The 21,236-nt window shown below is 39.2% G+C and overlaps 1 protein-coding gene across 1 annotated transcript in view; it reads right to left on the reverse strand.

The window, feature by feature from the left end:
* Positions 1-974: 974 nt before the first annotated feature.
* The window catches only part of dnah6 (dynein, axonemal, heavy chain 6), a 72,196-nt gene continuing 51,934 nt past the window's right edge, over positions 975-21,236 (reverse strand). Inside the window, exons 66-81 of the mRNA XM_061026665.1 lie at positions 19,883-20,018; positions 19,481-19,647; positions 19,064-19,254; positions 18,814-18,974; positions 14,987-15,075; positions 13,481-13,627; positions 13,164-13,302; positions 9,387-9,506; positions 8,550-8,671; positions 7,754-7,883; positions 7,125-7,252; positions 6,620-6,805; positions 5,956-6,028; positions 5,466-5,617; positions 2,241-2,463; positions 975-1,981 (exon numbers count right to left, since the gene is read on the reverse strand). Of these exons, the coding sequence (XP_060882648.1) occupies positions 1,878-1,981; positions 2,241-2,463; positions 5,466-5,617; positions 5,956-6,028; positions 6,620-6,805; positions 7,125-7,252; positions 7,754-7,883; positions 8,550-8,671; positions 9,387-9,506; positions 13,164-13,302; positions 13,481-13,627; positions 14,987-15,075; positions 18,814-18,974; positions 19,064-19,254; positions 19,481-19,647; positions 19,883-20,018 (2,268 nt within the window). The 3' untranslated portion in view covers positions 975-1,877. The remainder of the gene's footprint in view (positions 1,982-2,240; positions 2,464-5,465; positions 5,618-5,955; positions 6,029-6,619; positions 6,806-7,124; positions 7,253-7,753; positions 7,884-8,549; positions 8,672-9,386; positions 9,507-13,163; positions 13,303-13,480; positions 13,628-14,986; positions 15,076-18,813; positions 18,975-19,063; positions 19,255-19,480; positions 19,648-19,882; positions 20,019-21,236) is intronic.

Here is a 21,236-nt window from a genome sequence, read left to right on the forward strand (position 1 = left end):
AATCGTTCTGAGAAGACTGGTAAGCAAGAAAACATAAACATGGTGTACTTGGAAGACTTTTAAAGGACATAAGGAATGCTTACCACAGATAAGACAAGAATAACTTGTACCACTAATCAACTCATCCCAATTACTGTAGAGATGCACTGATCGCTAGAGTGCCAAAGTCACACTGCCCCTGGTTTCCCTCATGGGACCTTTTTCAGAAAACAATTGTAGAGTTGTCATTGGGGAAAGAAATTATTTTTGGATCCAATTTCAACTTTGCCATTTACTACACTATGATCTTTTATTATGTTAAAGATTGCAAAGAAAGTAAAAGTTTGTCCTAAATCTAATGAGAAATAAAACTGTAAAAGATGTCATTACTTTGGAGCAATGCTGTTGTAGAAGTGCAGAATGTGGTTTGCCATTGTCTTGCTGAAAAAAGCAAGGCCTTCCCTAAAAAAGTGATCAATGGAGCCTTAAAAAATGTGCAGGCTATATATGCCACATGTACAAATCAACCCCTATACCATCACATATGTTGGCTTTGCAATATGAACTAATAATAAGTAGTACAGTTGCTCTCCTCATCTTATATGAGCTCAGGCTCAACGAAGTTGGAGGTGTTTCTGTATTGGGTTTATGTGTGGTTTCCTCTCTGCCAGGTAGAATTTCAGCTCTAATTTGTTGATGCAGTGACAAACTGTGATCATTGACAATGGTGTAAGTGTTATAGAGCCTATGCAGTACTGTTCACTCATCATGTCATGTCTGTTTTTAATGCATTGCCATCCAAGCCTTGTATCTTGTGTACACAGATTTTCTATAGATTCCTTGAATCTTTGAATATAACATTCAAAGATTCATACTCTAGTTGATCAAATTCTGCAATTTTGCATTGAGAAACATTATTCTTAAATTGTTGCACTATTTTCCAGAGCGATCTTTCACAGAGTGGTGAACCACTCCCCATCTTCAGACTGACTCAGCCTCTATGGGATGTTCATTTATATCCAATCATGTTCCCGTTGCCGGTTAACCTTATTAACTGCAGGATGTTCCATCGGGTGTCTTCTTGAGCGTTCTTTGGCTTCATGATCAAATTGTCAAATAGGAGAGCAAACTTATAGGTGATTCATAATCCAACCTGTCAGATATTTATTCTTTACAGCAACAGCATAGGGCGAGCTCACCCTTTAAATGGGGAGTTTTAGTTTCCCTGCTCTGGCAGCCAATTTTTTGCTCCTTGTTTGTAAAACAAATTTACCCTTTTCAGTACTAACCTAAGAAACCTTGAACTTTCATGTGGCTGCAGGAGCTGGGGATCGACCCCCCAACCTTCCGGTTGAGAAACCACAGACTCTCACACTGACCACAGCCACCCCTTTTTAAGAGCTATATTTAAGAAGTCATCATCACTAAAAGACACAAATTGGTAGATGATGTGAGCACTTGTTGCAGCAGAAAAAAAAAATAATAATAAAGATTGTCATGGTCACACTTCACTCTTTAACCATTTACATTTTGTATTTTGGCATCCATTCCCCACTCTTTTCCCCACCATATGCTAACTGTACTGTAAAATTCACCAGTCCAAGTCATAATAGCTTTCCCAACTGCGTGGTTAGATCAGTTTTATACCATCATTTTATTAAATGTACTCAACAAGTGTCATTTTGAAGAGTTTGTTGCTAAATATGGTATTCAATTCCACATGAGCGCAAAGCTCATCCGGGTTTGTACAATGTATTTAAAGTACTGGTAAGTGTGTTTTCAGCGTAAATAATGTTGGTGAAAAGCTGTATGAATAATTCCATGAAAGCTTCAAATTAATTCAAGGTATGGCATAGAGGCACACGTTTTAGTTGCATTCAACAATCCTCTTTGTCCTTTCAGTCTTCCAACTGGCACAGGAGAGCAGAGCCTTTGGATATCCAATAATCACTGGGTCGCTTGGAGGGAAGCATAACTGTCACAACATAATTAGTTGAGTGACCTGAAATGAGACATAAATGAATGGTGTTGGAGTAGGCTAAAACTTAACAGTGACAGGGCTTTATTGTAAAATTATTGTTATGGAAATGAAAACCTAAGAGCTATGGACTGTCAAGGTAAACTAACATAAACTTACAACATAATGTTCTTGGTCTAAAAACTCTGCCTTAACCTTCAGTATAAAAAAATGACAGTTCATGCCTTTATATACAAAAATATGAAGGGTATTTGTAAGTGCGGGTGTATGGATCTCATAGTACCTGTGGTTGACAGAGTCCCTGCCCTGGCTGAGGTTTTGTACAGAGGAGCGTGATAGAGGTCAGGTTCCGGCACATAGTTTTGCTGTGGCTCAAAGTGCATCACTGGCAGCATTGTGTTCATCACTTTTGGTAATGCATCCTCAATCACCATGTTGTCATCATCCCAGCGACAACAATCCATGAACATTCCATGCACTAGCACGCCATTCTCAGGCTCTGGTAACTGTGGTTTCAAAATGAGATTAAGGAATGATAAATGAGAGATACATGTTAACATATATCAATCTCCTTTTTCAAATTCTGTCTCCTGAGTTAATATATGTAGCAATATGGATAGTATACTTTCACATTTGTCATTGTTCTGACGGGCCATTGTCCTTGCAGGCATTAGCTACAAAAAACAACTTTTTAGAATCTGTTTATTGCAATTTTCTTTGGATTCAATTTTCATTAGAACAGGGATGCAAAAGTACAGAAGGGACATTTTTTTAAGTTCTTTCTCAAATTTTGACAGGCCGAATTGAAATTCACAGAATCATTTTCTGACAGTCTGACAGTCAGAACTATGAGTTTCAAGTCAGAATTCTGAGTTGGGAAAAAGAAGTCAAAGAAAAACATTTCAGTGGCCCTTATCCTCTTCAATACAAAAGAGTCTGCAGTTTGGTTGATTGCTTTTTGAGATTATTCCAGTAAGTTAGTTTACATCATATCTCAAGTGACTTGGTTGATGTCCAGTGCAAAAGTGTTTGTAAGTTGCTTCATATATGGGGACTTTTCCTTATTTCATGAGGAACAAATGTGTAAAAGAAATTAAAAAGAAAGATTATTATATTTTATTTATATAAGTGTGTATTAAGTGTTAAGTATAAGTGTAAGTATTTACTTTATATAAGTGTGCTTTATACATTTTGTTTGCATTGTTGTTCTTTGGGGTCCATGCTATGTAGCTGCATAACACCTATCATTATTTACACATATTTGTTTATGTTGTTTGGTCGTCTGATCCTCCTGGGGCCTGTACTACGAAGCAAGATTAACATACCCAGGATATCTTTGGGTTATCTGGCTTCACTAGCCCTAACATAAGAGACCGTGATAAACAGTCATACGAAACCGGTTAGCAATCTAATAACTTACCCTCGAGTTTCCAAGAATGCATTCACATAAAAGGGGCGGAGTAAGCTTCATATAACCTATCACAAGCATAACTGCGTCCCCCGTTAGCAGATCGTCATATCTAACAAACTCTGAACAAACTATTAATAACATAAAAACATTTAAAACAAACAGGCTCCCAGAGACTAAAGTTACACAGCTGCAGTAACAAATGCAGGAAAGACAACTAGCAGATAAAATAAACATCGGCGAGTTTTAATGTCCAAACTACGGCTTAATAATAACAATAATAATAATAATAATTTATACCTTATTAATCCCGCAAGGGTAAATTCGGTTTTACACACTGTCTAATGAAAATGCTACACAAACACAGGCCAAAATACACACAAATGCACAAACAAGATCCTATGGACATGCATTAATGGAGAGGTCTCAGAATGAGAGCCACACTCGCCCGCAGCGAGCGCTCCAGAGCAGTTTTGGGGTCCGGTGCCTTGCTCAAGGGAACCTCTGCAGTGGACTGGCACCTCTCCAGCTACCAGACCAATTTCCAGACTTGAACCAGCAACCCTTCGATTCCGATAATTTAACATCTTAAAACACAACTCAAAGGCTCCGGTGCTTTTTTTTAGTCTCTGCTGAATGATTAAGGATGATATCAGTTCAAAATAATCATTAACTTTACATACTATAATGTTATTATAGGCTACGGGACACATGAAGGGCCTCTCTCCCTCCTCCCCCCTCTCGATCAGCTGCGGGAGCTACACGATCAAAAGATCTGATTGGTCAGTGAATGGAGATTTCCACAGGTTGATCCCATATCTCGGACATAACCTGCTCCGGAACAGGTTAGGTGTGCAGCATAAGCTACCGAGGCCCCAATATACCCAGGTGACAAGTGAACGATCTTCGTAGGATTGAAAACCCAGTTTTAACCCTGACGTTACCTCGCTATCCCCAAATCCTGCTTCGTAGTACAGGCCCCCTGTTGTCTCTAAACTGTGAGCAGACACTTTACCTTCCAATTACTCTGGTCCCACTCCTCACTTGAAAGACAGTTTACACTTGCTGCTTCCGATGTCATCAAAATGAATCCAGGCCTCATGATATGGTGTCAACCATATGATTTTGGCGTAGGAGTGGACAGGTCAAAATGTAAAGCAACCAGCCACCAGATTCCAGCCACCATGTCTCTAAAGACATTCCAGGTTTTTTCATTCCTCATAAGCAGTGAAACTTATACAGGTTTTGTGGGATAATTGGGTACAGAAATTACCCTTGCTTTACAATCCAGTCTCCCACATGACTGTGGAATAATGTCTGGTTGCGTTTCGTCGGCACTGTCCATTTAAAAAATACATACCAATCAAACCAGCAAAGAAATTAATTAATTATGTTACATATTTTTTATTATAATAATTTTCTGGAGGTTTAAATTGCTGGGGTCAAATTGATTAAATTAGGTTAACAATGTCAGTATATATATAGGGCCACCTGTGGCTCAGTTGGTAGAGTCATCGTCTCTTAACAGGAAGGTCGAGGGTTCCATCCCCAGTTCCTGCAGCAACATGTCCGATGTGTCCTTGGGCAAGACAGCTAACCCTGAATTGCTCCCGCTGCTTCGTCAGCAGTGTATGAATGCGACTGAATGGGATTAGTTACTTCTGATGGTCTCACTACATAGCATAAGCTCAAGTCCGTCCATTTACCATTTACCATATTGTAGCGTAAAAGGGTATCCTATCTACATACAGTATTGGGAAACACCATTACAACTATTGCTCCTACAGTAGAGGCATAGCACATGTTAAAATGTATGATTGGGTTCAGTTGGCGTTGATGATCAGCCTTGGCCATCAGATTTGGAATGTGTATAAGGATGGGTGAATGTGACATTTACTGTATTGTTAATGCACTGAAGAGTACTAGAAAGGTGATATTTAAATGTTGTAAATTTACCACTTATTATTAGCATGTGACTTTTATTTTCAATGTAAAAAAAATAGGCAGGTTTTGTGCAGTCATTTCTTGTCTTAAAGCAGTGACTAAATTTACCAGAATCCTAAAACATCTTATATCACTCACACAATTCCTAGTCAGTACCTTCTCATCCATTTCCAGTTTAGCGTTGTACGGCAGAGTGCTTAGAGCCTCACAAACTGCTACCTGATCTCTGTACACTGAAACCACGTTGAAGCGGAAGTTGAGCTCATCAATGGGGAAATTATAGTGCCTGGCATGATTCTGAAGCACCCCTACAGGCCAGGAGACACAAGTTAATATTAAAAACATGGGTCATAATTAAAATTTGAAACAAAATTGTGAAATTCAGAATTCTTTTTTATACGTGAAAGAAAAGTAGTCTACATGCCAAAGTCGACTTAAAGCCTAGCCAGGGTCAGGGGTTGCAAATTAGCCATGGCTAGAAACCTGTATGCATGGTATCTACTTTGTTTTTTATATATGAAGCAATGTTCATTGCATTAGTCTCTGTTAAACAAACTAATAGAAAAAAATAATAAAGCTGCCTTGAAATATGCCTTACTGTTTCGGTGTGTGAAAACAATGTTATTTTTGTGCTGCAGGGATTTACCAGTAAGAAAGCCCTGAGGAAAGAAGAATCCTGAGATCCAGAAAGATTTTGGGTTACCACGTGTGATCCAAGTCTAGCAAAGAGAGAGAGTAAAGAGAAAGACATTTAATTAAAGTATTTGTATTAAAAAATATGTGATATGTTCAGTTTTACAAGATTTGTTGCATTAAAGGCATAGTGTTACCTTATGTGACTTGAAAGGGACTCTATAGCTTTGTAATCATGGGGCCAAATATTCTAAATTAATAAGTTAAATGTCCAAGAATAATTAAATACTCCATCAAAACTCCTTAATCAGAATTGAGGAGTTTTGAAATGTATATTGAAAGGGCTATAACAAACCTTTACTAATGATTTCCACCTAGATACTGTCTGGCTCTGCATGTCTTGACGTTTGTGGAAACAAACGTTGAATTAGGCAGGTGCTTAATCAGGAGCAATACAAAAACAAGGATACCCATCACCTTATGAACTAATGCAGCTCTCCCCGCTCTGTCCTGTTTGTCGGCATCTACCGGTATGTGTGTGGAGGTGTTTGTGTGTGTGTACATTACATACTGAAAAAGGGAACTAATATATGCAACTATAAAGAAGTAAGTGCACTCCAGTAGATACATATGGCTGTAATTGTGTGTTGGCAATTATTTTCATTTGTCATCCAAACCTGGATAAATACAGTCCTGAGGGCTAGGTCTCTGACCCAGGAGGCCAGGGGTTTGAGAGAAGGATAGGCAGAGTTTGCCCATTGGGTGGGAACCTGGTTGTTAAGGAAGCTTGTGTATATGCGGTCCATCTCCTCTGACATCACAACCAGACCTGCTATTGCCTTTTGCAAGGTGATTAGAGACATCTGGGCACACACAGAAAAAATCATGCATCATAATAAGGTTGCAAAAGGGGCAATGAAGATTTCAAAAAATGTTGTGTCAATTGGATATATACAACACATGTACTATATAAAAAACATGGTAACTTAATATAAAAGAGTTTGGGCATTTGTTTTTTGTGCATTTATTTACTTCCTCAGGTAATTTCCCTGTTGTAAAAAGTTGGATTTATTTTGCAGTGTTTTCAAAAGAAATTAATTCTGAAACAATTCCTTAGTTACGCGACTTCAATGAAATATATATGAAAAATTAGTGTTAGAGGGTCATGGTTATGTATGTCACCCTGAGCAGTCTCAGCAGGTTGTTGAATCGGTCTGCCTCCTGGGTCAGAACAATTGTCAGGGAGTTCAGGCAGCCCTTTTCATCTTGGACAAACAGAGTTTCAAGGGCCTCATCCATGTCCAGGCGCTCTGCAAACAGAAAAGACAGGAATGCAGGTATGGAAACAGGTAGACAAACATGGACAGATAAAACATAGCACAAGACAATACATTTTACAAAATAGTTCCTACATATTTTAATTTTTAGAATTCCATTCAAATTCAACAGCTTATGTGGGCTCTGCCAATTATGAAGAATAATCCTGGCTGCTACCAAACATAATAATAATAATTTAATAATAATTTATACTTTATTGATCCCGCGAGGGGAAATTTGGTTTTACACTGTGTTTAATGAACATGAACACAAACATAGGCCGAAATACACACACATGCACAAACAGGATCCTATGGACATGCATTAATGAAGAGGTCTCAGAGTGAGGGGGCTGCCCACAGCAAGCGCTCCTGAGCAGTTTTGGGGTTTGGTGCCTTGCTCAAGGGCACCTCAGCTGTGAGGACAATTTACATTTGTCCAAATTGATTAAATGCATCCTATTGGGGAGTATTTATGTATAGCTATGTACATACCAGGTAGCTTAGCTAGGATGGATTCAGCAAGCTCGCAAACAATGTCATCATTACTTTTTGCTCCATGACAGGCTGATGAGCGAGGACTGACATCCAGTATGGTGTTAATTAGAGTCACAGTTTCCTGGCGCTGGCAAACAGATAAAACACAAGCGACAAGTGAGCCTTTTTTGGTATTTCACAGTTGCAGTCTGATTCTTTTCATGAGTGCCCATAAGATGAATGAGCAGCTCCAGATTTATCATGAAGATGCCCGTTAATGATAGAATTAACTTATTAAAATGAGGGAAAAAAATGTAATTTGCTGACAAAAATAACATGAATATATTATGAAAAGCCAAATTATTTATTTTTAAAAATCCACGATATATAAACCAGTCATATACTTTGGGGTGATATTAACATAAAGTGACTAAGTTTAAGGAGATGGGCAACCATGTGCTACCAAAGCTGCTTTAGTGCTCTTTTTGCATTGATTCTGCAAGTATCTGGAATATCTTGAAATAGATGAAAACCATTGTTCCACAACATATTCCATCATTTAGTGTTTTGATGATGATGGAGGGTTGCACTGCTAATTGAAAACCATCTCCAATGAGCATATAAGGTGATCACTCACAACAACTATGTATTGATTAACGTGACCATTTCCCTTAAGAACAATAGTGGACCCAAACTACGCTAGCAAAGCACAGATTTTATGATTTCAGGTTTTCACTTTATTTTTTTATTGTGGTAATTCACAGACTTACAGATAGATAGGCATAATTTGTAAAATTATATTTTTGGATCTTACCTGGAAGACCAAGTTGGCATTTTCATGCATGCCGAAAACTTCAGGGTCATCTATGATAGGAAGACTTTCAATATATTTCTTGTATGCTTCAAGTTGATCTGTCTCTAGGTTGTAGTAGAAACCTTAAACACACAAGTGGATAAACCCTTATTCCTCAAAAACATGAACATACAGACAAACAGACTTCTGCAAACAAAAAACATCATCTATCCGATAATATAAAACATGTTTCTGTTATTTTGTCTGTACCCTTTATAATACAGAGGAATAGAAAGAAGGGGAGAGCTTACGGCGCACTCATACTAGGCAATCCGTACCGTGCCTAAGCACACATCATCCCTAAAGACCAGTTCGTTTGACTCGTGTGAGTGCTCCGATCTGTGCTCAAGCACGGTACACTTCCTTGGCCCTGGCACGGTTTGAAGAGGTGTGCTTCGGCTTGGTACAGTTCATGCATGAGCACGAACACAAGCACGAGTACACAACGTAGACAGCCTTCATTTTCGATAAATCTCGGAATGTTATGGCTTTATCTGACTTAAATGACTAAAAATAATCAGAATCAGAATGAGCCACCAACTCAGTAAAGTAGCTGTCATTTTCTCTCCGATGTGCTGATGGAGACCCTACCTTTTTTTTTTCCTGGAGTCCACTTGTCTTGTAAACTAAGCAAGCTTCATATTTATGTAAAGCCATGCATGTGTTGTATTATGATGTTATATACAAGAGGTAACCGTGCAGGCCAATGGGGCAATGTGTGTGTGTGGGGCAATCATGCTTAAGCAGGCATAGGACAACTTTGCATAGTGTGAATGCACCCTAAGATTAATAAAATACCTGAGGGGGAGAAGGTATAGCCAGGCTTAAGGGTTTGAGGTGAGAAGAAGCCTTTAAGGATTGTCCTGAGGCAGCGTTGGTCCCAAGCATCTGTCACTCTGCCTCCATATGTAATCTCAGCTGGAAGAGACACAAAAACCACTTAAGGTTCAGTAAAAATTGTCAGGGGAAAGCAAGTTTGAGTTCAGGACAGATTGGAAAACAGCTTTAATTTTGAGTGAAGCACTTCATTTTCAGCACTCAAGGTTACTTTAAAGGGATACTTCACCCGTTGAAACATGAATTTGTATTGACATTGGGTCATATATGTAGTAGAAATGTGAAATAAATTTTGAAGTTGGTGCCTTCTTGGCCGAGAAAAGGCAGAAAGTGTCTTTTTGGCTCATGTGGATGAAAGACACCAACTCCCAGAATGCACAGCACCGCAGGCCACTCCCACTAAGGTCAGGTATACAGACATGTTTACTTCAACACATAAGGCCGATTACACAACTGATTCCGAGATTTCTTCCAGAAGGAATAAGCATCTTGGAAATTCCTGGCAGAAAACAGACTATGTCTGTGTTCACAGGCAAACAGTGAGAGCACCGACACTACCAGTCCGCCCCAGCTCGAGCCGGCCCCGGCTCCTCGTCCTCAAAGCCGTGGACAGGCAGGCCTTATACCTCGGCTGCTGAGCTGGTGGTGGCCAGCAATATAGCCCGAGATGGTTGCTGCCGACAGGCCGGTTTTGTTTCTCGTCTGCTGCAGCCAGCGGCGGCCATAGGCGGCTCTCAATTGCTACATTAGTCTAATCACTAAGGGACAGAACCCAGAGTCATCTTGAACATACACTAATCTGCATGCTTGTATAAGCCAAGGGCACTGACTGTTTATGACTGGCTGGTTGCAGTTTGCTAGCCCCTACATGTTCAGATGCCATAACAACAATAGCTGTCATTTAAACATACTTAATATGACTCGGACTCAATTATATCTGTATTTTGAGTGTGCTTGTCTGTATTTGATCTTGAGTATCTTTTTCCCCTGCCAGTCCGTGAGTTGTAGTGCTCACCCTTTTCTGCGTGCAGGTGGTCGCCGGTTATCGGCTGATGGCAATTACCTAAATGAAGACCAACAGATGGCAGTTTGAGCCCTATTCACAAGAGATTAGTATTACCGGAGGCCTCTGGTAATTTGTAATAATTGTGGGGAAGGTCTATTTGTGTAGGCCTGTTTGTGTATTGACGTCGAGCAAACTTCAGTGAACTCCTTCTGTGGAAGGAGTGTGTTTGTGAATGAGGCCCAGCTGTTTTTGACTGATGCCTTACTGCTCTCATTGGGCCTCATTCACAAACACACAAATCTTTTCTTCGTTCGTACTAACGTTTGCCGCACAAATCTGAGATTCATCAATATGTTTACTTGAATGTATTCTTACTCTGTGAACAAAAATAGAACTTCCTCAGACCATGCGTACGCACAAATGATTGACCAGCTTTCTCAAAACACAAAATACAATCAGTAAAAATATATAAATATATATATTTCATAGACAAGAATTAAAACCGTGAATTTACTATTGCATTGACTAAATGTATTAAATAACCATTAAATGTATGCCTTTTCATCCTTATTATTCTTCTTTAATCTAAAATCTTTAATCTTAAATTTAAGAATTTATTATCAAGAATATGACTTTGTACATATTGAAATGTAACAGTTTTGACTTTCACTTATTCGTTGACCACTCCCACTAATATTGGCCATGACATATTGCATCTGTTACCAAAACCAGCTGATTAATTGGAGCCTATTTAAGGACATGCAGGGAACATACAGTAAATTATTGTGATTTACGTCCTAGGAAGTGTAAAGATTCAGCCTTCTTGAAAGAAATTGCAGCCCGTGCCTTCAGAAGAGAGCACATCAGACAGTCAAAACATGTGTGACGAAGGGCTTATCAGCTGATTCCGACTGCCAATGCATGTACCGAATTGCTGCAACTATGTAATTCCATGGAACGGCATCTAAGCCCCCAAACACACCGCTCTTTTTTGCCCTTTGGGGCCCTTTCTTCTTCTAACTTCTAATTGTCTCGACCTCACTGCTCTCATCCTGATACAACCATCGGATGTCCTTATTGAGAGATGGAGGCGTGGTAGTATTCTGATTGCAGGTTGCGGGCACCTGCCTGTCAATTTAGAATGATTCTGATTCACTAATATACGCAAGGTGGTGAGAACAAAATTGGCTTGTATGCTTGTGTCATGAATCTGACGGTGATTTTGCATATGCACTTATTTTATGCGAGGAGTAAGAACATTTCTACGCATATATTAGTGAATGAGGCCCATTGTATTTTGTTTGTTTGTTTTGACTCTTTTTTTTATTAGATTGGCTTCTATTTTGTTTGTCTTGTTTTTTGTTGAAATTTGTTGAATTTTCTTTGGATTGTTAATAAAAACTTTTAAACTTTGCTTATATTTAGGCCTCCTTCTTTTCCCTGGGTTTTATTTTATTGTTACTCCTCATTCCCTACCTATCTCGGGGAACGTAACAATTTGGGGGCTTCTGTCTATTCTTTAGTGTAAAAGCTTCCTCAGTTTAGTTAGGGGAGTGTCCAGCTTGGTTGTTTCATGCCATCTTTTCGGGCACTCATTTTTTATTTTGCCTTTCTTATTTCCGGGACGAACTCTGGGTGGGGACTGTGTTCCCCGGCAGGAATAGGCATTTCGAAATTTCGGCCATTTATGCAGCCTTTAAATGTGCCTCTTGCCCGGCAAGTCAGTCCTGAGGAAGTTGTGTGCGTTCACAGACTAGTTGTGTTCTGAAAATTAGAGTTTGGCATCCTGCATCAAATTTACCTGGTTCATTAGTGAAGTGAGTGCAATGAGTCGGTTCATTTCTTAAAGCTTTTTAGTGGTGGCTTATGGGGATAAGGCATTGTTAACTCTTGGTGTATTGTGTGTGTGAAAAATTTTGCTACAGTCAAAGTTAAAAGTCTTTAGTTTGTTTATAAAAACTTTTGAAAAAAATGTGGGTGCTAATTCTTTAAAGAAGGTCTTGTGGCTTTTCCTGCCACTTTTTCCAATCAGATATAATGGAGGCTGCTTTGGACATTGTAAAAAAGGTTTTGACAGCACTTTGGGTGCAAATTCACATCTCCTTACACAGTATGGGGACCCATTTGCTGAAAGCACAAACTAAAATCAATCAGTAGAAACCGATGTCCAAGAGTAATTGACACAATGACATGGTGTGTGGCAAGCATTTGGTAAGGAATAATTCATAGTATGTGTACATTAAGGCATTGTTGCCTGCAAAACAGGACGTTCACTACAGGGAGGATGTCATGCAGCACATTAATGGTTTCAATGTCAGAAAACTTGAGTAAATTTCATTTTTTGATTATCCAGTGTGAATACACCGACACTGACTTTGTGGGGTCATTCCAAAATTACCAGAGTTCCTCGAGTAATACTTATCCCATGCAAATAGGTCTTTACTCTGCTTACATCAGTTCTGCTTGGTGTATTGAGGAGAAGCCTTTTCTATTGTATATGATTGTCCTATATGATTTTCCTCCTGGTTATGTTAGAGACATGATTTAATGATTTTTAGGTTTTTGTTGAGGAATGGTCAGTAAGTTGGTTAACATTATCAACTGTTTTTGACCTTGTGGTCATGTATTCTATACCCAGGTATGAAGTCCTGCATTTACAAGTATAAGAATTTAGATAAACCTTCATGCAAGCATAAACACTTATGCACTTATTTGTGTGTAGACTTCCCTACCTGTTATGAAGATGAGAGCGTCCCAAGGGATGGTGGCGTCTTTACAGTAGAGGTTGAGGTTTAGCAAAGCACACTCCCTGTCACTGTCAGTAAACTCATAGCCGATGTTCCAGCCCAGAGGACCAAACTTTTTCCGCTCCTTGGACACATGCAAGTCAAATATACGTACATAAAATATGCATAGAATAACAGTCACATGGCCCTGCAAGCAAGGCAAACACAAAAAAAAGCACAAAGAAAGCAAGAGGGCAAGCATGTTTAGGCATCAAAGCAGTAATGACTAGTCTTATTTGAGGCTTTAAACCACAATATTTAACCTGGATGATTGCATGAAAAAAGCAGATTCCAAAGACAATCTTCCTCCACTGGCTTCCCAGGATGTGGTCTTCAAAGAAACTGCTGGAGATCTCAGTGAAGGCACGTCTCATATTGGCACGCAGGCCTTTAGGGGGCTCATTAGTCACCTGGCAGCAGCAACAACACAGAGGCACACATGGCATGATGACTGATAGTGAGACAATATAATGAGTTTGGCTCTGGCTACTAAAATCATTGGATAGCCCTGTAGCCATGGTCCTACTTTACATTAAGGCAGTCAGTTAAAATGATACATTTTTTAACATCAGTTTTAAAAGTGGTTTATCTCAGCTCTATTAGTGGTCTTATTGTCATTTGAAATATTTATCAGAGCATTATCAGCTGCCAATTCACTTCATGTACAGTTACCCTTATGAGGTGGCCTATGAGGCGGCAGTCGACCAACTCTACCACTGGCGGTTGAGTTGGACAACTCTCCATCGGAATGTGGGGGGTTCAATCCCCCCCACCTCCTGCAACCACATGCCCAATGTGTCCTTAGGCAAGACATTGAACCCCTAGTTGCTCCGGCTGCTTCATTGGCGGCATATGAATGTGTATGAATGGCATTAGTTGCTTGTGATGGTCAGTCTCTGCCCTCAGTGTGTGATAGGTCGTTAATAAGTAGGTGTGACCTGCGGTGCAAAAGCCCTTTGAGTAGTCAGAACAGAAGACAAGGAAAGCTCTACTGTAAATAAGCTCAAGTCCAATTACCATTTACTACAGTCATTACCCGCAGCACTACAGCAATTCTCTCACATGGAAACTTGTGAATTCTTCCTTAAGATATGTTGTACTGCTAACCTTAGAAGCTGGATAATGAATTTAAGGTCTATAGAAATAAACTCCTCAAAAAAAGTTTGGAAACGGGCTTGACAGCGGCTCTCAGGGACCACCGAGTCCTATCTGAAAGGCCCTTTAAGATCCGCTTGAGCTCAGGCATTATGACTGTTGTTAGGTTGACTGAAAGTAAGATAGAGACAGCATTTCCAGCATGGCGGCCGTGTAGACGGACTCCAAAAGCCTCCTTCAGTAACCAGTGGTTGACGTCACTCAGGCTTCGTCCATGTCTATTTATGATCTCACCACAGATAAAACAGATGGAACAGATTTACATGGAAAAACTTACTGGATGCAAGTCATGTCAGATGCATCCTGAATGCCGAGTAAGTTAGACTTCTGTACACAGCGTTCAGCAACTCTCAGTACCTCAGGTTGTGAGTGGCTATTCAATGTCTCCAGAGTAAGCTATGCTCACATTCTCCTTCATAAGTTGCAAATTGATTCTTTCAGTTCACCATTGACCAAAAATATCAGCACATTCAATGAGTGCATTCACTCAGGGCATTTTAGGCTTTGAAAAGCTATATCAGACTTGCAATTAGTCTTACTCATATACTTATATATATATATATATATATATATATATATATGTTATATATGTGTCTATGTGCACATGTCCTTACCTTTACAGAGTTTTGGAGCACTGTTACTGGAAATACTTTCGTGGGCATGGAACTAAGAAACAAACGAAAATCCTCATGGATTGATGTGTCTACAGAAGAACAAAAAGGTACATTACTCAAAGCCTCCACAAAAGCAAAAAGTGCAAGAAAACATTGATTGAAAGGGGACACATTATGAAAAATCAACTTTGACAGTGTTTTTGAACATATATTTGGGTAACTTGAGTGTCTACCGACCCACAAAATGTGAAATAAACCCATCCAGTACATTGTTTGCGGTCTGAATAAGTCTTACAACATAGAAAAAAGTGCTTCGTTTCAAATGTGCTCTCCTTGTGACATCACAAGTGGGACTCTGGTAAAAAAAAAAAAAAAACTCCCCTCCCCTGGTATCTCCACAGGAGACTGTTTTAAAAGGTGAAAAGGGTATAATATGTCCTCTTTAAGGAGTTTTCCCAGATAAGAATTAATGGGTAAAAAACTATCAACAACAAAACGTACATTTTGTCATTTGTGTCCTTTGAAATGAATCAAGTCAAGTTGTGTGCACATTGGAGTATTTTAGGTGGGGCAGCTGTGGCTCAGTTGGTAGAGTTGTCGTCTCTCAATCAGAAGGTCGAGGATTTTTCAGGTAGTCTATCCATGTTAGCTGAGAATATTATGACATCTGGCAGCTGTGGTTCAGCGGTGGAGTAAGCCTTGCATGCTACCGAATGCCTCAAGAGCTAATAGGCTTATAATTGCATGGAAATGGCTTTTACTCCTCTCCTTCTCTTTATGGCACATCACATTGGTAATTATGGTCCCCCTCAGATATGACTTTTGCAATCATGCAAATCCTTCACATCAAAACATGTTTAAACTTAGCTGGACTGCTTTGACGGTTTTGCAATCTGTCTGTGAGGTCTAAAATTTGATCCGTGACACCCAGACATTACCAGATAATCTGAGCCATCACATTTAATGTATTACTGATCCCTCTAGATACACTACAAAGGAAGCAAACCAAACTATCATGAAGGTATGGAAAAAAAGTCATCAAGCCTGTCCAAGTCAAATATGCTAATTTTGGCTAATACCATCTAGAGAGACAGCTGGGGGGGAGAGAGAGCGCACGAGAACGTGCAGGCGCGCGTGAGGACCTCACAGCTCCATGCAATATAACAAAACTACTGTTTGACAAAAACAAAATCCTTCTTGACTCCTGCGGAGAGAAAAGACGCAGCAAAACCAACAGAGCAGAATCACTTCAGCATCAAAGGGAGACAGAGGTCGACAGAAGGTCCACTGTCCGTACATCCCTCTCGATGGAGGTGTCTTGCTCATAACAAAACAGTTTTTTTTTACAATGTTAATGTACAGCTGCTTGCTGTTGTTGCTGTTCTGAAATCCTATAAAAAACAGAATATGGGCTCGACATTATAACTGGCCCACTGGCCCATGTGAATGATTGACAGAGACCGGGCCAGCTGATTGCACACTCCTGCGCGCGTTTGTGTGTCAAAGTTGAAAGGCAGCCGACGGCTTCACTGCTGTACCTCCCGCGAGCGCACTCTCGAAATGTACACTTGCACACAGATCTTAACACAGGTTTTCTCTGATAAAAAACATGTTTGGTAAAACGGTTTTAAAACCATCAGATCTCGACAGAAGCCAAGCTAAAATCAGCATTCAAAGGAAAAAAATCACCGAAAGAGTCGAGAGTGACAGCAGGGCGTGACGAAAACAGAAGGGAGAAAAGTTTCAGCCACAGTGACAGACAGCTGGAGGAGCTGGAATACGCTGGAGCTAAATTTCCCCTTATTACCAATTATTACCAAGTTAAAGACAAGATAAAAGTTATTCACAAAGCATCTTAGCCCTTAAGAGAGCTCCTAAAGTAAAGATCTAATGATGAAGAGTTTCTCACAGAGAAGAAAGAAGGAGAGATTCCAGCTCTATCACAGCCTCATATTAATATCAGATTAAGTAGACTCTTACAGTTACCAGCATGGTGAATAAACAGGAGCACATAGATATAAGAAAAATACAAAATATTTTATATAATTAGAGCTCAATTAAATAAAAGTTGTAATTTAATCTTGCATCAGAATGGTTCAAGAGTAAATTGGTGACTGTTATTTTTCAAATCAAAAGTAACGTTCCTGGGCCAGCGGTTACGATGGTTGGGCCAGTGATCTTTGAAAACTAGTAGCCCAGAGGGCCACCCCAGAGGGCCCAGAGGTCCACTCACAAATTTAACTTAATGTCAACCCCTTGATGTACAGCTGCTTGCTGTTGTTGCTGTTCTGAACTCCTATCAAATAACGGGAATATCGAGTGGAACTTTTCAAAACATGAGGTGTAGTCCTTGAGTTTGTGTTTATGCCCATGCTTGGATAAATTAAGAAGATTTAAGTTGTTTGTTGCAAAAACTAAATTGATTTAGAGGGGAAAACACATTTGATATAAATACAAACTTAATATTAAAACATACCCTAAGATAAGAGAAAAAAAAAAAGATTGTTGATTCCCCCGCGAACTCAACCGTCCAGGTATCTCGTCATTCTGTGGGAAACACTGTTACTATCATAGTATATTACTAGTAAGATACACAGTGGACGTGTGTCTGATCACGCATGCTCTGTTATCTAAGGTAGGATGGGCTGCTACATGTTAGCCAGCCAATAATTGTCACATGACCAATGAAGCGTATTGTAATTGGCTGGATGTTGGTTTGACTTGATCTAGAATCGATCGCTATTCCTTGGATTCCTGGATGTTTAATCTGAATTTCAGTTTGATTGTACATAAACAGCAAAAGGGACATGGTTGAGGATGTGCTCTGATAGGCCAGAAGTCGTTTTGATTGCATTCAGGCTCGAATGCCTATCTGGTCATGGGTAGCCCGGATTTTGCTTTGTGAATTTTTTTAAATAAAATTTTGGGATCTGAATTTCACCAATTGAATTTGACAGAAGTTTACCGTAATTTGATTTTTTTCAAATTGAATTTTTAAATCTGAATTTGACAAATCGAATTTGTTTTTTGTTCTGAAACTTGAATTCTGTGAATTCAGAACAAATACATTCAAATACATAGTTTTCAAAGTAAAATATTTCAATGCTATGAATTCAGTTGTGTTTGGTAGTGGCTGTAAAATTTCAAAAAGTGATGTCTCTGATATGCTTCCATTCCCAAGGCCTACTCTAGACTATTATTTGTAGATTTCAGCTCTGTACTGAACACCTTGCAGCCAGGTATACTATTCAATACATTAATTTAGCTGTGTCAAGTATCAATCTTTTCATCATTAAGTGATAGATTTCCTTTCTCACTTCTCTGAGCCAACAACCATCAGCACTGGAGCACTCCAGTGATGTGTTTGCTCACCTGCTCTGTTCACTTATTAAATATACAGTTTTCAGATGACCACCAATCTGGGGCTAATACAAACAGATGCAGATGTTCCAATGTATAAGCCCTCAAACATCATATCCTCCTGAACACACACATACACACGCAGGCACGCGCACACATACAGACAGATTGACAGGCACACACGCACGCCAAACACACGCCAAACACACGCCAAACACACGCCAAAAGCACAAATGTAAAGTTCCTTCCTGCTTTAAGCAATCATAGTTGTTTAAAGTTGGCACAAAGTATTTTTGGAGGTTGATATAGTATTCGATTCTTATTTCTGGGAAAAACAGTAGAACAAAATGTACTTCTAAATGTGTCGGCAGCCCAATATCAAAAGGGGTCTAAGGAGTCAAAAGGCTCTGCCCTTATCAATCAATTGAGAACTGCACTGTTTCTTTGCTGTTGTAGTGTGGTAATACCAAGCTCAGTGAAGGTCTTGATGAGCTCCTCCATGGCTAACATCCAGGAGACAGCCAGATGACAGTTCTGCAGAAAGACCCAGTTACCACTATTCAGGGCTTCAAGGACCAACTTCTCTGCTATTGGCCCCTGGCCTTGACCCAATGAGATGGAATCCACCCTGAGAGACAAGGATAGATGAAAATACCCGAATGATCATGTGTTAACAACTCTTAGAAAGCTTATCTGTCATGTTGGTCTTTGTTTTACCTGTCAAGATAACCTCTATCTTTAGCAAAGCGCTGGAAGGCACCCATTGGATCAGAGCCTGTGCTAAGAATGAAAACCAGTGGTGTGGAGGGGGACATATCATTGTACAGACTCGCCAGGTCAACTGGAGGGTTTTCCACAAACTGCTTCCCCAAGCTGACAATCACAAACTCTGTTGCTGCAAACACCACCTAGACAAAAAGAGAAGTTGGGGTGATGTAAAAGCTTTCAACTCAAGCTTTGAAAGCACTGTGGACACTGGTGCTTGTATTTTCACACACAGCTTCTCTGTGTAATGTACAGACAAGTTCAGGGGTTGTGTAAAAGGTGCTTTTGAAAATGTAGACCTAATAAATGACAGATGCAATAACAAAATGATGTTAAGAATATTGTTTAATTGACTTCATCAGGGCTTACCTTCTCTTCCATGAAGCTCTTGATGAGGACAAGCTTCTGGAAGGACCCCAATCTCTGATTCCAGTAGCCCCTGATATCTTGCTCCCCTCCTTTGGACTCCCCAAGAGGAAGCAAATCTGACACATAGCCATCCCAGTTCTTCGGGTTAATAGATGCCTGAAACCGTCCTAAAGGGAGTTGATTTAATAACACAAAAATGTTCAAATACCACTACTTAGTAGTGTATACTGTATGTGATTTGTGCCTATGGAGGGAGAAGAATGGTTCGACTAAATTATTCAACAGTTGAAAAAATGTTTTGTTAAAAGGTGTTTCATTAAAGTATTCATAAAAAACTGTTATTATTCACTCAATATGCTGATTCTTGCTTAATCATTCAGTATAACAATGATTTTGGGTTACCTAGCTCTATCTGGAGATTGACTCTGGTGATTTCCTTGGAGATGTCCTTGAAGCAGGGCAATGTGTCTTCCAGCTCACAACAAGTCTTCCATTGAAAATCACTTAGCCATGGCACATCTGGCTGTTCTGCATACACCTGGGAGGATAAGAAAATTAAAAGAAGGAAATTATTACAGAAGAAGAGGAGATTGGAATATGTTGACAGGCAGACCTGAGTAAGATAAGATAATCCTTTATTGATCCCCAGTGGGTAAATTTAAGTGTTGCAGCAGTAAATGACAACAAGAATAACTTGTAGAAGAGGTAGAGAACAGTAGAGACGAATGCAAAGAAGAATTGAAGGATCTCAGTAAAACTATCATGAGAACATTATTAAACATAACAGACAAGAAAGATAACATGACAGACAAGACATTACTGACAAAAGATGGTAATAGCTTATGAGTATAAATACAATTTAAAAAGATTAGAAATAAGTAAGAGACGTGACCATGGGGCATTGACAGATCACAATGGCTAATGTGATTTAAATCATGGTGTAAAAAGGATTTCCCTGGCTGGCAATAACTGATCTGAATTGTGGTTTCAAAATATTAATATTATTATTATTATTATTATTATTGTTATTATTATTATTATTATTATTAATAATAATAATAATAATAATAATAATAAGAAGAAGAAGAAGAAGAAGAAGAAGAATAATAAGAATAATAAGAATAATAAATTACATTTAACTCTGAACTGATCAATTATCCAGAGCTAAATCTCAAAGTTTATTTTCCTCTTAGGCTATAAAACCTTTATCCTTTATTTCCCAGGCCCTTGACCCACTGGGGTTTGACAGGGAACATACACATTATTGAGATAGAGAGAGAAAAGAGATTAATTCTACAATGTTTTAAGCGCAAACATCTAACAAGTGCTAACAGCTTTCCTATTCCTATTGGACATAAGTGCTGACAGACACTAATGGGAGGCAATGCACAGGTTTTCATCATCATCATCAACAGCTTATCATCAGTATTATAATGGTCAATAATCAACCAATCAAACTTTATTTGTATAGCACTTTTCATACAATAATATTGTAGCACAAAGTGTTTTACATTAAAACACATCATTAATTTGACCACCAACCCCACAATCCATTCACAAGGATATTAAGAGCATGATAAAAACAGATACTGACAAACTCAGAGAACACTATCATGAATGCTTAATGAGCTTGTAAGGTTAAAAAAATAAAATTCAAGGGGTGCTGGTGGTCTAGCGGTTAGTTAGCATGCCCCATGTACAGAGGCTGTAGCCCTTGAGGTGGGCAGCCTGGGTTTGAGTGTAATTCCTCAATGTC

The sequence above is a fragment of the Labrus mixtus genome, chromosome 2 (assembly GCF_963584025.1).
Source record: "Labrus mixtus chromosome 2, fLabMix1.1, whole genome shotgun sequence".
In the NCBI taxonomy this organism is placed as follows: Eukaryota; Metazoa; Chordata; class Actinopteri; order Labriformes; family Labridae; genus Labrus; species Labrus mixtus.